Raw genomic sequence first — 16,022 nt, 5'->3', positions numbered from 1 at the left:
CTTCTACCCACATGCTCGTATCCACCCCAGCCTCATTCTCTCCGCCTGTATGATCACATGGGAATAGTGATTGCCTAACTAGTTTCTTTTCTCCTTTATGATGGTAGTTACTACAGTCTGTTTCAGTGTTTTGGTTTATTGTATTTTTACCTCATTCACTCTCTGGGACTGTGTTGGCCACTGTTCCTGGCCTCCCTTTTTCGTGGATATTTGACTGTAGACTGAAGTCAAGAGCTTCCTACTTTTTTCACAGTATATTTCTCTCCTACATAATATTTAATTTTGTCATAACATAGCACTTGTCTCCGTGTCTTTGGGGAGTGGGGACCCCGAGGGAGGAAAGTCCTGAGTGGTTGTGTACAGCTGACATAGCTGCGTCCTGTCAAGGCCTCAGACTCACAGGAGAATGGCAAAGCCTTCCCTGGGATGAGCGTCAAAGGGGTAGCACCTTCCTCTGCACTGTGTGCAGACACTGATGGTGTGTGCGCCAGGCCTTTCTCCCTGTGGATACCCATGGCCTGAAGACTGTTTTCCTGTAGTGATTGTTCCTCCTGAGACCAGCTAAACCTGCCTCCTGTTCAGCTCTGTACAATAGTCTCCTTCCTTGTTTATCTGTCCAGCTGTCTGCAATAACCCTGCCTCTCTTCCCAACTGTATGTAATTAGTAAGCCAAGCTCTAAGCGCTGCATTTTCTCCATCAGTGAGTACAGCACACTTGATCTCAGCTCTTGGTTGGTCTGTGTGTTTGCTTTCCTTTATTCTCTTTTCATTCCAGTCAGAGCTGGCCCCTGAAGTTGTGCAAGGATGTAGCACATTTCTAACAAGGAAGATTTTCCCCCAGAAATCCCTCTGTTTCTCTAGGAGGCATGCCACCCCACTCCATTAGTCTCTCCTGCAATGCTCCTTTTCCGGTTTCTCTGGGGGGAATATGTGTGGAGGGTATGTTTTGAAATATGATGAGGTATAAAACCCCATTCATTTCTCTCCACAGCCTACTCCAAGCTCCAGTCTTAATGTCATATGTTAGATTTTTCTTATTCAACCCATACCTTGCATTTTCTGGAATAAAAAAAAAATTAACTTTTATTACTACCTTTTATGCCCTTCATTCACAGTAGAGTTGATGGCTCGAGCCATTTATTAAATATTAATGAGAAACATTGCTTTTTATTCTGGAAAGATGCTTCTGTCACATCTATCATATTGTTCTATACAATTGAAAAGCTTAAATGAACTAAAAGTTAATCTCTCTTTGAGCTCATCCTTCTATAGCCAGATCACACTGACGAAGGGCAAAAAAGTATTTTTAGAAGTAGAAACGTTAATTAAGATGCGCATACATGTGGGTGCATGTGTCTGTCTGTGTGTACATGCATATATGTGTGCATGTATGTGTATGAATTTATACATGTATGTGTGATTTTACGGTTTTGTTTAAGATAGCAATGTTCTTTATAATTTCCATCAATACTTTATAAAACTGTGCACACATCAGAGCGTAATCAGTTGTATGGCCAGCTATGGAAGAGTCTTATTGGCTGATTCTAAACTGCTAAGATCAAGGAAAGAGCAAAAATTTGGTCTAGAAGACCTTTTATTAATATAATGTTTTATAATAACATTTAAGGCTTTCTTTCTCATTTCTGCTCGGATTTTAATCTCACAATGGATAAGAAAATAGGTAAGGCATCTTACTGAAGTGGGAACTGGATACCCAAAGAATTACCCAGAGTTATACAGACATCTAACAACAGAAGCAAAGCAAGAACTGAGGTCATTTAGCCAAGCCCCATTCTAACTACAATGTATTCTGCCATTCTGCTTTACAAAATTAAGTCGCTGGGTGCCAGTTTTATGATTTTTCCCCCACAACAATATAAAGGAGGTTATGAGACAGAAATTCATGGAAAGTGTTTCTCACTGTCAAATAGGGTGCAGCATTCCAGATTATCTGACAAGTTTACTGCCAGCAGAAGAACGTCTACCAAGAATACACGAGAACTCTTCAGAGTCCCCTCAATATCATTGTGACATGTTTGCTTGTCTTAGATAACTCTTGTGCCTGGCTTCACATTTTCCTGTGCCTCAAGAGAAGGGTATGGAATTCACAATGTCATCTTCTCAAGAAAAGACTACGTGTCCATAGTGGTTAAAGGTACACCATTACAAGCCTGTTCTTGCAAGAGACCAGTGCAACTCCTAAACTCAACTGTGGGCAGATAGGTTAACTGCTCTGAGCCTTGGATTCATGAGATTAAAATGGGAGAATTTGAGGTATTAACAGAACTCTGTGTCAAGATGGCTGGGTGATATGCAAATATCTGACTTTCTCTGGGTTATGCTGTCTGGCATATAAAATTGCTCTAGAACCCCTCTGAAATCTTAGTCCTATCAATAAATCTAGTTACATTTATTCACATGCATGTACTGGATGAGCTCCACTGAACAGCTGCTAACTTTCAACTTTCCTTTCAGTGCTTCCCTGGCTCCTCTATCAAGCTCTTGTTGTTTTACTTTCTTTAGGTCTGTTTTAAAGAAATTCTATTAGATCCTCTAGAAGACTTCTTGAAATCTCTGCTTTATCTGGAAGCTTCTCCTTCCACAAGATACTGGTTCAGTAGTGCTGTGGAAAGGCATAAGATGACATTTCTGACAAGCTCTCTGGTGATCGAGATGCACACGGCTTGGCAGCCATTTGAAAACCACCACTACACAGAACATGGGAATTGTAATGAGTGTCCTGCAAGGGTAACTGAATGCAAAGGTTACCTCAATGTAAGTGTGAGAACATCCCATCTGGCTCTCCAGCTCCACGTGGGTGAAGTTGATGACTATTTGCTCTCCTTTGGGCTGTGTGATGAGATAGACACACTGTCTGTCGTGACTGAAAGGTCCAGTCAGGGGAGGAAGGAGGAGCTCACCCTCGGGGTCTGTGTAGTTCCCGCCACAGGGCAGATCCGCTGAGGGAAACAACGGAGGAGAAGCGTGGTCATGGGGATAGCATTTCTCTGACTTCCACACATTAGATTCAATTTTCAAAGCTTAAGCTGAGCCCTGCATTTAAGTACCTACTCTGTTCTGTCCATCCTGTCCATGTCCATGCCACTTATTATAAAGTTTTAGGTTCATATATATGCCAGATATCCCTCCAGATACCGAAGAAGTAGATACAGAGAAGTGTGACTGAACTTCTGAGCTGTCGCTCTCCTATGTAAATTTCTTTTTAAATACATTAATGCTTTCCTTCATGCCAAAAAGATTTAAGGCACTCTATAAAGTATTGTGACTGAGTAAGATATGTAACTATATAAAAGAAGCATATTGAAGGAAGAGGGCATAGGAGAGCAACATATAGCCATTGACAGTCCTTAGAAGAGCTCTAGAAATTACAGAGACTGTGCATTCGGCCTAAAGCCAAAGCAAAGAGAGAAGGAGACCAATGAGGATGCTTATTCTTTTTTTTTTTTTTTTATAGAGACTTACATGAATTCTCACTGAGAACACAGTAATAAGTGTCAAAAGCATAATTCTCTAGCTCACTCAAATGAAAACCACAGACTATTTCATTCTTGTTCTTTGTTTCAAGGTATGAATGTAATTGACAGCATCAAAACTAAATATATGGAAGTGAATCCTAGCAATGGGAACAATACCTTCCTGGAAGTTGGCTTTTCTGTACTGGACTTGATCCGAGAATGAAGCCAAATATTTCTCAGAGACTGCACTGTTATCATGAACAATCTTGCATGCAACAAAGCAGCAAATACCATTAAGAAACTGAGGTTCTGAATTAGTTAACTTTAGGTGCCTGTGGTCTCCCTCACAGTGTGGATCCCATAGTTGAAGGGTTAAGGGATGCTGTAGTATTTAACACTGTGAATATAAAGACTCAGTCTAAAGTGGTGTGAGAATATGCATGATGGCATGTCGCTAAGAAAGCCTCACTTTTGGCATCACCATAACAAGCAGCTAGAGCACAGTCCGTGTCCTCAGTGGGCAGGTTACTTACACTGTGTGGTTAGATAGGTGATATGAAAGCCTTTGTCAGAAATCTCGGCGTCAGAATGGAAATGAATCCTGGCAGCGGGTCCTGTAGTCTGGAGTGGTGGGGTGGACAGAGAAGTGCAGAATTTCCCAAGAACAGGGTCTTGATGGAAAGGACCATCTCGAATCTAAAACAGAAGAACAAGTAGTCAGGTTCTCACTAACCAAGCTTATGTCACTTAGGACATACGCTTCAGAAAACCTGTCATTTAACTATGGTAGCAAGGCAGAGCAGTCTAAGGTGCTGGATTATCACAATTATTAAAAAGGGAAAATGATTCCCTGCCGTCTACATAATAATCCAAACACACAGCCAGTGTCCAGGAAAGAATGTGTTCTCACTGTCCTGTCAGGTGCCTCAGCTACTGCTGGAATTTCCACCCTGGAGCTGAATACATGCTTCCGCATTTTCTTATGATGCAAAGCTCAAGGTCTACTTTCATGGTACCCCCTCCCTCAAAGTGAAGAAATCCTAGTAATTCAGAAGAAAAAAATGAGTATGTCAAAGAGAGCAGGAGAACGGATGGTAGCAGTGATGGGAACTGATCTGCAACTAGGGCAGGCACACAGGTGTGCACGGGGATGCAGGTGGGAGAGAGGGAACCTATAGCTGCCTTTCAAAAGTACGTGGCTGCCATTCAGCACTGCATACAGTGGTACTCCGCAAGCCAACAGTGTGAACCTGCAAACAGTTCTCATTCTATGTCTCATGTGCATGAATTCTGTGTACATGTGCTTATATTATAGCTGTGAATGTATGTACTTACAAGTATATGTATATATGTGTGTGTGTGTATACATGTATACAGTTGCATGAAGGTGTATGTATATCTATAAGCATGCACATATACTTGTGGGCCAGGGAGTTCTTATGGAGATCAGAGGACAGCATTCAGGAATCAAGTTCTCTTCCATTGTGAGATCTGATAATCAAACTCAGGTCCTGACGCTTCCTGGACAAGTGCTTTTACCGGCTGAGCCATTTCACCTACCCAAGCTATTCATAATGTAACCTCAAGTCAATGGTTTCCTTCACCTCCTCCTCTTTCTCCTCCTCTCCTCTCTTCCCTCCTCTCCACTCTGCTCCCCTCCCCTCCTCTCCCCACCCCTCTCCTCTTCTCTCCTCTCCTCTCCCTCCCTCTCCCTTCCCTTCCCTCCTCTACCCTCCCCTCCCCTTCTCTCACCTCCTCTCCTCTCCCCTCTCCTCTTCTCTCCTCTCTTTTCCTCTCCTCTCCCTATCCCTTCCCTTCCCTACTCTCCCTTCCCCTTCCCTTTTCTCCCCTCCTCTCCCCTCCCCTTTCCTCTTCTCTCCTCTCCTTTCCTTTCCTCTCCTCTCCCCATCCCTCCCCTCCCTCCTCTCCCTCTTTCTTCTCTCCTAGCCTATCCCCTCCCCTCCCTTTCTCTCCCTTCCCCTCCCCTCCCCTCCTCTCCTCTCCTCTCTTCTTTCCTCTTTCTCTACTCCTTGCTCTCCTTTTTAGCAGGGCTGAGGATTGAACCTAGGGTCTCATGTAACCTCCAGCCCTTAAAAACCCTTGTTGGCTTTTTATGCATTAGATAAATCACAGTGAGCACTCTATAATTCTGACATAATTGCAAAAATCTATAGTACATAGAATACCAAAGAGTGAATGAACTGAAGAATATTCTCATATGGGCAATTTCATTCACTCAAATCAATTTTTACATTGGCAGCAAATTTATAGAGCAAAGTTACTTTATTTTTTTACTTGTAACTAGTTCTTTGAAACATTGATGAGAAATGAGAGGGAGTTCAATATTGTCTAAATGATTGATACTTTCTATAATATGCTGTTCAGGAATTAATATGTAAGAATAAAAAGGCTTTAATATTCATTTGATATGATTTATTGAATATTAATTTCACAATAACTCACTTCTTACTGTCAACTTTTAAAAGGATATTTTGCTAAGACATTCCAAGGAGAATGATCAGAGTCATTCCCAAAGGTTTCAAATCCATTATTACGACTGCTAATGACTAATGACTTCAACTTTGGAGACCTGCTTGACAGCTGTATCCTTTATCCTTTATGAATAATTCCACAGGACTCTATCCTTCTCTAATGGACTCAAAAAGGTTCATTTTCTCTTTAGCAGTGCTGTGGGGCACTGAGATTTACAGTGACAAAAGTACAGGAACCACCTAAGAACCCAGTCTCCTCAGTGACCTTTCTAGTCTACAAATGGAGAATAACAGTTTTGATGTATTTCATTGTATATGGAATATGAATGTAACAGCCCCTTTCCTCCTCTATATTTTAACCTTTTGCTAATGGAATAGAGCAGGCAGACTCCTCTTCCCTCAAGGGTAATTTTCAACATTTCCCAGTGAGACTCAACACTGACCAACCATTTCCTACAGAATTGTTATGGCCCACTAGAGTCAAGTAGTGGGCCACCTGAGGGTTTGCCTCAGACAACTAAAAATTAAAATCTGTATTGGAGGAGACAGCCATTGCTCAGGTTTTATTCTCACTCCGGGAGTCTGAATTTCCCGGAAAGGACAGGGTTCGGGGTGAGGCAAAGCAGGCTCTCCCACACTCAAGTGGAACCTAGAAAACTGAGTAACACTGAGTGTAATTGAGATTAGAGACTTAGCATTGGCTGCATATGTATTGGTAAAAAAAAAAAAAAAAAAAAAAAATCATGGAAATCCACGGCATCATAAGCCAGTGCCTGAGTGCTAATCAGCTAATCATACCATATTAAGGCCTTATCTAAATGTAATTTTTTACCTCCAAATAATCTTTGCTGCAGTCATCGTGGCTCTCCAGACTCAAGGTTCCAAAGGTAAATGTTATCAAGGAGCCAGGACTGGCTAGAATGTGCCAGACACAATCTCTTCCTGGGGGGTAGTTTCCAGGGTACCCCGGAGATGTAATAGAACCATAATTACCAGTGATTATGCCACCACATTCTGAAATAAGAGGGAAAGTGAGTAAGTTCATAAGTGGGCTAAATTCACATAGAATTCTCACAGACTCTGCTGTCAGAAGGCAAGCTTCATTTACATAGCTATGAAGAGTTTAGGATGGCCTCATAAATTTCACAGTACTTTGAGCTGTCCAGTGTCATGACTATAAATCTAGCACCGACTGATAAGCAATGCTCTAAAATCTGGAACTTTTGTCAGAATTAATATTAATATATATTAATGCTCTAAAAATTCTGGAACTTCTGTCAGCCTCTATATCTTTCCATAAACCAGAACACTTTATTCTTTAAAATAGTTAAGAAACACCTAATTTTCTTTTAAGAAATTTTTTCTTATGCTGTAAAATAAATTATTATACTTATATAGATTATATAAGTATAAAATTATAAGATAAATTGTCTTACAATATATAGATCATATGTAAATTTGACATGCATAAATTATAAAATATGTTGTTCCCATTTATAAGTAAATGTACATGGTGATTAAGCAAATGAAACAAGTAGCGCACTGAACTGGGCTTCCTGGTGCCATCCCCAGTACGTGACATTGACTCCTTATTTGGCTGGCAAATCACTGGAGATGTAGCGAAGAACTCTTCTTTTTAATATTCACATTTATTTAATGGAGAATCTGTGGTGGCTTGTAATAAATGTTACTGTAGAAGCAAAAAGTAGAAACACCAACTAATCTAGACTTTGATAAATATGCCTTGAGAAAGAAAGAAATTACGATGACATCTTAAACATGTAAAATAAGATATTCAAATAACTATGCACATAAGGCAAAGCTTTTGTTAGCAAAGGAAAACCTGAAACAATTAGATACATGAATTTCATTATTCCAAACAGGGAACATCCATGTTCAGAGAAAGGTACATTACCTAAAACTTAACTTGAAAGTATATTATGAGTATAAAACTTTTTAATTCATAAAATAATATAATCAATATACAGATTTAAAGATCAAATGTAAATGTAATATATAATAGTTATCATCCATAGTGTAGAAAATTTCAGGAAAGAGTAGCAATATGAAGACAGACTATACTAAAAAGATTCCAGTGTCCCAAGTACACATAGAAAGATGTCCAGCATCTCTGCTACCACTGAGATAAGGGCTCTTGACTTTCAAAGTTATAAAAGTCCAGAAGTTTAAAAACAAATTATTAGACTGGCTGTGAATAGTCACTGTCCCACAGTGTTAGGAAAACACAAGATGGTCTGAACACTGCAGAGGAAATACGACCTATAAAACAGCAAAATCTTATGCATGATTTTGAACAAGCAATCCCAAAGGCAGAGGGGGAAAGTTGGAATAAGGCTAATATATAAAGTTTACGAGGTACATCCACAAGTCTAAAGAAAACAAATCAAGTGTCTATAAATACATATTTGAACAAGGCAGGACGTATCTATGTAATGGTGAGCTCCGTTCTAGATTTGATGCGGTTTCTAGGGTCAAGGAAGGACAGGTAAATACCTCTGCATATGTAATGGTGCCTTTTAGTGTAAGAAGGGAAACTATTAGTCTGTGTGGTCATTAAAGGGATAAGTATAAAGCTAATTTTACTAACAATCTACTTATAGCAGGAAATAGGGTAGAAGCTGTACATGTGAAAAAGCAGAATGTTCATTGAGATGACTCTAGCACTGTGCAAACATTTTATACAACCATAAAGCAACATTTATTTGAAAATCTAAAAAGGTATCAAAGCAGATGCTAAAACTCATAGCCAAACTTTGGGCAGAATGCAGGGAATCTTATGAAAGAAGGAGGAGATAGAAAAACCTGGAGAGGGCAGGAGCTCCACAAGGAAAGCAGCAGAACCAAAAAACCTGGACACAGGGGTCTTTTCTGAGACTGACACTCCAAGCACCATGCATGAAGATAACCCAGAACCCCTGCACAGATGTAGCCCACGCCAGCTCAGTGTCCAAGTAAGTTCCCTAGTAATGGGAACAGGGCTTTTCTCTGACAGGAACTCAGTGGCTGGCTCTTTGACCACCTCCCCTGAGGGGGAACAGCCTTACCAGGCCACAGAGGAAGACAATGCAGCTAGTCCTGATGAGACCAGATAGACTAGGGTCAGATGGAAGGGGAGGAGGACCTCCTCTAACAGTGGACTGAGAGAGGAGTATGAGAGGAGAAGAGAGAGGGAGGGTGGGAGTGGAAGGAGATGAGGGAGGGGGCTAGAGCTGGGATACAAAGTAAATAAACTATAATTAATAAAAAATTAATTAATTAAAAATATTTTTAAATTTTTTAAAAATCTAATAAAGAATCTCTAAGAATCACCAATAAATAATTTCACTGAACTGAAAAGTTAAACATGAATACTAAGACTTTGTAACTTTAAAACACTGTAACACTGCCAAGGGGAAAAAATGTATGTTTTGTTTTACTTCCATAGATGGGGCCGTGCTATGTATGCAAGTTTTAGACCTGTGGCCTTCCTGTCCTCCACTTCCTAAATGCTGAGGGCTATCGGTGTGTAAAATCATGCCCCCATAAAATATATAGTGAGCATAAAATATCAGCAATAAAACAGTAAATTATTTTCAATTATATTATTAGTAATAATATTGGCATTGGCCTTGGGAAAATTTAAAGGATCAAATCCAGAAGTGATATGCTATTTTCACTGGCAATCATGTTTTTTAGTGAGTGAGGGGAGCCATAAATATCAATAGAAAATAAACCTTAAAATCTTAATATATCTGTATACTGCAGGACTACTGCAGGTCCAGTGATTTTTTTTTTCCCTTTAATAGTATTAAAAAGGTATTTTCTGCTTCTGTGCTTTGAGAGCTCCAGAGACATCCAGAGACCTGGCAACAGAAATCATTCTTATTACCAGATGTAGGACCTAAAGTCCAGTTTCCACTGAAAAAAAAGACAGCTCTTTCCAGAAGTAACTGCGGTGCTGAAACTATAAAAATATGGAAAGGGCCTGGAAAATACTTTCAAACCAGAGAGCAAAGTAACTTTCAAAGGTTACTGGGGTCTTGTCCAACAGACTCAGAAACTAAGCAGAAAAAAATTACCACTAAAAAATATGAAACAATTAAACATTTTAAAAGAATCTAAAATACTTTAAACCACATCAACTCTTATCAAATATACTAATTTATAGATATCAAAAATAAACAAAAAACAAAATGAAATAATAATTAATCATTTTGAACAATCCTAGGAAACCAAGTCACTAACTCAAATACTAATAGAAAAGGGAGAAAACTGTAAATGTTTTTTCTTTCTTCTGTCCTAGCTTGCTTCCTGTTGCTCGCATAAAAGCTGAGCAAGAGCAACCTAGGGATGGAAAGGATATATTTGGCTTACAGGTTAGAGCCACGATTAAGGAAACTGGGGTAGGAACTCAAGGCAGGAACCTGGAGGCAGGCCCCAAAGCAGCAGAGCCCCAGGAGGGTGTTTACTACCTTGCTCAGACAGATTTTTTACACAAACAAGGACTACCTGCCTATCCCACAGTGGGATAGGCCCTTCTTCATCAATTACCGATTAAGAAAACACCCCGAAAAACAAGCCCAAAAGCTACACTAAAAGAGAAAATTCTTTAATTGAGGCTCCTTTTCCCAGGTGATGCAAGTTGCATCAAATTGACAAAAACTAAAGCAGCACATCTTCTAAAATCCACAAGTAAGCAAATACCCGGTGTAGTGAACTTATACCCCTTGATAACTTGAGATAATAAATAATAAGAAATGATACACTTACACTCTCATCATCTTGTGAGTCCCTATGAATTTAAGAGTTGCTAAAAACCGCTGTAGAAAGCACAAAAGAGATGCTTTTGAATGAAAAGATCAACCTGGGAAGATCAACAATCTAATCAATACTGAAGTAATAACAGAGAAAAAGAAACTACAATGTGCTACTGAACGTGGTTACTTTGGCCAGGAAGAGAGAGAGAAAGAGAGAACTAAATAGAACTTTTGACCCAAGTACTAGTTTACAGCATGACAAACGGCACATGGGATGTGAACAGCACAATCCATACGGTGTTTGCTGTATAGAACACATAACTAGTTTCCTTAACAAATAAATTCCAACAATGCTTGATTCTTGGTATTAGAATTACTGTCTGTTGTTGCTGTTTGGGGGTCTCAAGGAACAAACAGCATGGTACTGTGCTCTTTGAGCAGTGCAGAAGCCTGTATGCTGAATCCTGTACCCATCCTGGAATTCTTCCCGTGTGTAACTTTCAGATGGTTACCGACGTAAACAAGGAAGACAGTAATTCTTTTGCCAGCTGAAGTCAATGAAAACCCAGAATGTCAAGCTTCTCGAGTATTCAATATTTCAGAGCAACATATTACACAAGAAAGCAGTTGCATGAAGATAGTGCCAAATATTTTTGTATGAGTTTCCCCAGGTATTTAGAAAAATCTTTAAGGGCTGATACATGAGGAAGACGATAGAAGGCGTAACAGAGATCAGCTCAGCATGGTGGAATGAGAGAACACCAAAGTTGAAGAAAATGAATATCCAAATGCTATTACAGACTCAGCCAGAAGGGAAAGAGTTTTGTGAAGATCCTGAAAACAGAACTGAAAGTTCAGAAAAGCTACGCTTGAATGGTAAGAACCATGTTCTAGGAATCATGGTACTCCACCAGGATTAAGGGATAATTTTGAAACACCCCTTTCAATTCAGGCATCAATTGGATCAAGGCAATATGTCAGTAATGTAATTGCCTGTTAAAACAAAGCCAACTGGTTAGGGAATATAATCTAACCAGGAGTCCTTATAACATTATCTGTGATGTTCTGTTCCTAACACAAATTTATTAGGCCCAGGTGGGGAAAAGTAAAATAATAATAATAATAATAATAATAATAATAATAATAATAATAATAATAAACAAAGGAGTCACTTGGAGCAAAGCCAGAATGAAATCTGATATTGGGGTCCCATACAAGGACTCCATAGTAACTACAATCAGACCTAGAGGGGAAAGTTGACAAAAATACATTCTGATGAACTTTTTCAACAGATAAATAAAATTCATGTTTTAAAAATATCCTATGATGTCTTAGATATTATATTAGCTGTTAAGTCAATGATAAGCAAGCTACAATTTGTAGAACCACAGAGGTTAGGTATAGAGTATGGGACTAGTGTGTAGATACATCTTTTTAGAAAAGAGAAATAAAGTAGTTATAGAATGGCTGGTTGGGGGTGGGGGCTGGAACAGGAGGATCAAGTGGAGAGGGGGATGGGGAAGGAAACATGAGGAGAGACAGTTAAAATTAGGGGCCATTTAAGGGGCAGTATAAAAGCCTAATACAGAAGCCTCCTTTTAAATATATATATATATATACATATACATATATCTAAATGAAATCAATAAACGAGGACACAGAGCCCCCAACTTCTTGTCACCAAATGAAGTGTCTAGTAACAGGACCGGGTTACATCTAATTGAGTTGTTAGTCAAAGGGCTCCCATGACAAGGCCCCATTTTTAAAGACAACATCGACACAACTCATTGAACATGGAGAAGTCAAGCTGGTGTCTACATAGAGTCTGCCCCTATGCGTTAGCATCTTTAGTCCAGGAAGGTGCTCTGCAGGCTACAAAAGCTAGCCACAAACGCTCTGATCTACGATAGCGTCCCATCTGCAGGGTTAGCTGGGACAAGGGTGTCACAAAGGTGTAGGAGTAGACAACCAATAACTGATTTCACTTAATGCTAAGAGAGCAGTTTTCACACATCCTCACTACACACAGAAAAAAAAGGGAAAATAAATATTTCAAATATTATTTAAGCAAAAAATTTAAATATTTGAAATAATTAGAAAAATTAAATAAAATATAGTAAGCAAAGATGTCAGAATAAAATAATCTATAATCCCAGCTTGAGACCTCAGTACAGTTCTCTCATCGATGAAGCAAACATTAAAATATTTGAACAGAGCTACTGACCAAATTGACTAAGTTGACATATATAAATGGCCATATCCAATTATTACAAAATATATGTTTTTCCTCATAATATGGGAAACACCAAAACAAACATCCTGTTAATTCAAAAGCAAATTTCAAACACTCGATACAGTGCACCATCAATAGTGACCACACTGGCAGTTATGATCTCTGAGGAGCCAAAACTAACATGGAAAAATACCTTAATACTAATAAAAATACATCATAAAATAATAAATACAGATAAAACAAAGTCAAATGCTTCATTTCAGTGCATACACTAAATGTATTTTCGTTGCATGTGTGTCTTTCTGAATAATACATCACCTTACATATTGAGGCAAGCTCCCCCATTTGAGCCATTTGAATTTGTTGATTTGCTTAGTCTAGCTAGGCAGCTACGTCCCGCCTCCCAAGCACTGGGATTACAGGCAGGTTGTCACTCCAGCCTGGCTTTTATGTAGGTCCTTGGAATGTGAACTGCAGTCCTCACACTTGCATAGCAAGCATTTGGCCACGGAGCCGCCTCTCAGCCCCTAAAAGACTATTTTAAAAGGCCAAAAGATTATAAAGGCAAGAGTAAGTTAAACTTCCCAAGTATTAGAGAGAGAAAAAGGAAAAATCTCACCTTTAATGTAAGTAGGCTTGAAGTAAATTCAGCACATTAATGAGGCAGAAATAGTGCAATGTGGTTTTAAAGAATTGACTACTAGCTGTCAGCAAACCTGCCTGGCCTTGTGGTTCTCTCTCTGAGAGATGGCAATAACTATTAGATGGCCTGATGGCACTCTCATTTAAAGGTAATCTTAGAGTCAATCAAGAAATACTCAATGGTTTTCTTATGAAGTTGGGGAAAAAACAAAACAAACAAACAAAAAACACTACTCATTACTCCCTACTTTAACTTAGCACCATATTGCAGGTTTTAGCCAAGGCAATAATTAAGGGGAAGATGTAAGAATTACAAAATATAAGATTAACAGTATCCTTCCTCACAGATGACATGACAGTACATGAAAAATAGAAAAGAATTTTTAAAAGATTTGGAACTTAAACACTGAAATAAATGAAGCATTAGCAATTAAAAGTTTATAAAAAACGAGTACCAACTGAATATAAGAACAACATTTGGGCATCGTGACATATACTTTCGATTCCACCACTTGGGGGACAGAGGCAGAGAATCTCTGTGAGGTCAAGGCCAGTCTCGTACATAAAGTGAGCCCCAGGGACTAGAACAGTGAGACCTCATCTAGAAAAAAACAGGAACAAAACAAACAAACAAACAAGAACCTAAGAACAATGAAAAAAATTAGCAATTATCAAGTGGTTCTTAAAATAAGGAATATTACTGTAAGGAACAGTCCAAGCTCCCAGTGACATTATTGTGATAACCTTACTAGCTGAAGTTACAAAAATGGTTTTCTGGTTGATGGTGAGAGCCTATTGCTAAAGACACCACACTCCTTAGTCATAGGACATGGAAAAATGAAGTTGGTACTGACCAGGAAGCGTCCTCCCTGATGGCTAGCTTTCACAGTTCTGGAAGATTCTGTGCAGGCTACTAGGGAAAAATTCATCTGTGAACCCTGTAAACTGCAATAAAAACCTGCACAACAAGCTATGTCCAGGTTTGTAAGAGTGGTATGAATAAGTCACATGTGGGGGTGGGTAACCAGTCACTTTCTGACTGGATTTACGGCCTGCTCCATAGAAAGAAACACATGCTTGGTACGGTAAATCCGGCCAAGAACCCAACCTTTATGCCCTGCCACCAGCAGCCCCAGTGACAGCTCTAACCCTAGGAATAGATGGAAACACAAATTGGACTTGGTGAATTATTTAAAAATCAAAAAAGAAGAAAATAACATGAAGTTGAATGAGGTAAGGGTGTGTCTGGGAGGAATTAGGGGGAAGAGAGAAAGTAACTATAATAAAAATAAATTGTATTAAGTTTTGAAACAATTAATACAAATATTATATTAAAACAGCCCAAAAATCTCTATCCAGTAGTTTAATAACCTCATTATTACTCATGAATTTTAAACTTTGCAACACACCCTAATTTTTCTGTTCTTAAATTCAAAATCAAATTTGTTTTCAAATCGTTTGTTCTTAAAAAAATCATTAAAATGTTACATTATTTTTCGGTCACCAAAGGCGTCATAATAGGAAAACAAGTTTTGCTTTCTCCTCCTTTGACACTCACCTGGCTTCTGCGCCTCCCACCTTGCTGTAAAGCCTCTCCCGCCTTTTATGTATTCAGAGTAGAGATGAAAATAGAGAGAGTTGCCGCTGCTGTGGACCCCCTGGGGGAGCTCTGAGCCACAGTATCTCCCAAGTGGGAAACCTGCTGAGGAATCTCCATCGTGAATCTGAAGATACTCTCTGGGGCAATTATTTGCTGATTCTAAGTTGAGAAATGTGAAGGTGACGTGCACAACCTAAAAGAACATACAAGCATCCCCGTGTTAATGCAGAGCCTTTCTTCCACCAGCTAGCAAGCATTCACTCAAAGAGATACAGCCGTCAACCCTATTTACCCATCGATGTGTGCAGCAGGGCTACGCAGAGAGGACTGGCTTTAACATCATTCAAACCAAACTTTAACTCATACAGAAATGTGAGAAGATGTCGGTGGAGATGGACATGCTTTCTATCCTAATTTAATCACTATATATTCTATGCATGCATCAAATTATCATATTATTCCCCATAAAATATGTACTAATGCTATGTATCCATTTTAAAAACAAATTTACCAAGATTTTTATCAAACGACTATTCTATTAAGGGTATGGTCAAGAGTGATTCTAAATAAAATTTTAAAAAATGAAATGGTCATTTGAAAAAAAAATCTTAAATTAAGTCCAAATGGCTAAGCTTGACCTTCATAAGAATGTACCCAGAGCCCCTGAAGAACCTGCCGTATGTGTTCACCCATCCCATATTGATTCCCCTATCCTGTATTGATTCCCCTATCCCCTATTGATTCCCCTATCCCCTACTGATTGCCCTATCCTCTGTTGATTCCCCTATCCCCTATTGATTCCCCTATTCCCTATTGATTCCC

General features: G+C 39.1%; 1 protein-coding gene across 2 annotated transcripts in view; it reads right to left on the bottom strand.

Annotated features, from left to right (window-relative positions):
• Positions 1–16,022, bottom strand: part of Cubn (cubilin) — a 226,607-nt gene that overhangs the window by 187,105 nt on the left and 23,480 nt on the right. For both annotated transcript variants that reach the window (XM_055593908.1, XM_055593909.1), the window contains 4 exons: positions 15,159–15,393; positions 6,801–6,982; positions 4,010–4,172; positions 2,770–2,960 (listed from right to left, as the gene is read on the bottom strand). In XM_055593908.1, the coding sequence (XP_055449883.1) occupies positions 2,770–2,960; positions 4,010–4,172; positions 6,801–6,982; positions 15,159–15,393 (771 nt within the window). The remainder of the gene's footprint in view (positions 1–2,769; positions 2,961–4,009; positions 4,173–6,800; positions 6,983–15,158; positions 15,394–16,022) is intronic.

This window comes from Psammomys obesus, unplaced genomic scaffold, assembly GCF_907164565.1.
Source record: "Psammomys obesus unplaced genomic scaffold, mPsaObe1.curated_primary_1811, whole genome shotgun sequence".
NCBI lineage: Eukaryota > Metazoa > Chordata > Mammalia > Rodentia > Muridae > Psammomys > Psammomys obesus.
The sequence above is the reverse complement of the archived record's forward strand: the minus strand, read 5'-3'. Positions and strand labels throughout refer to the sequence as shown.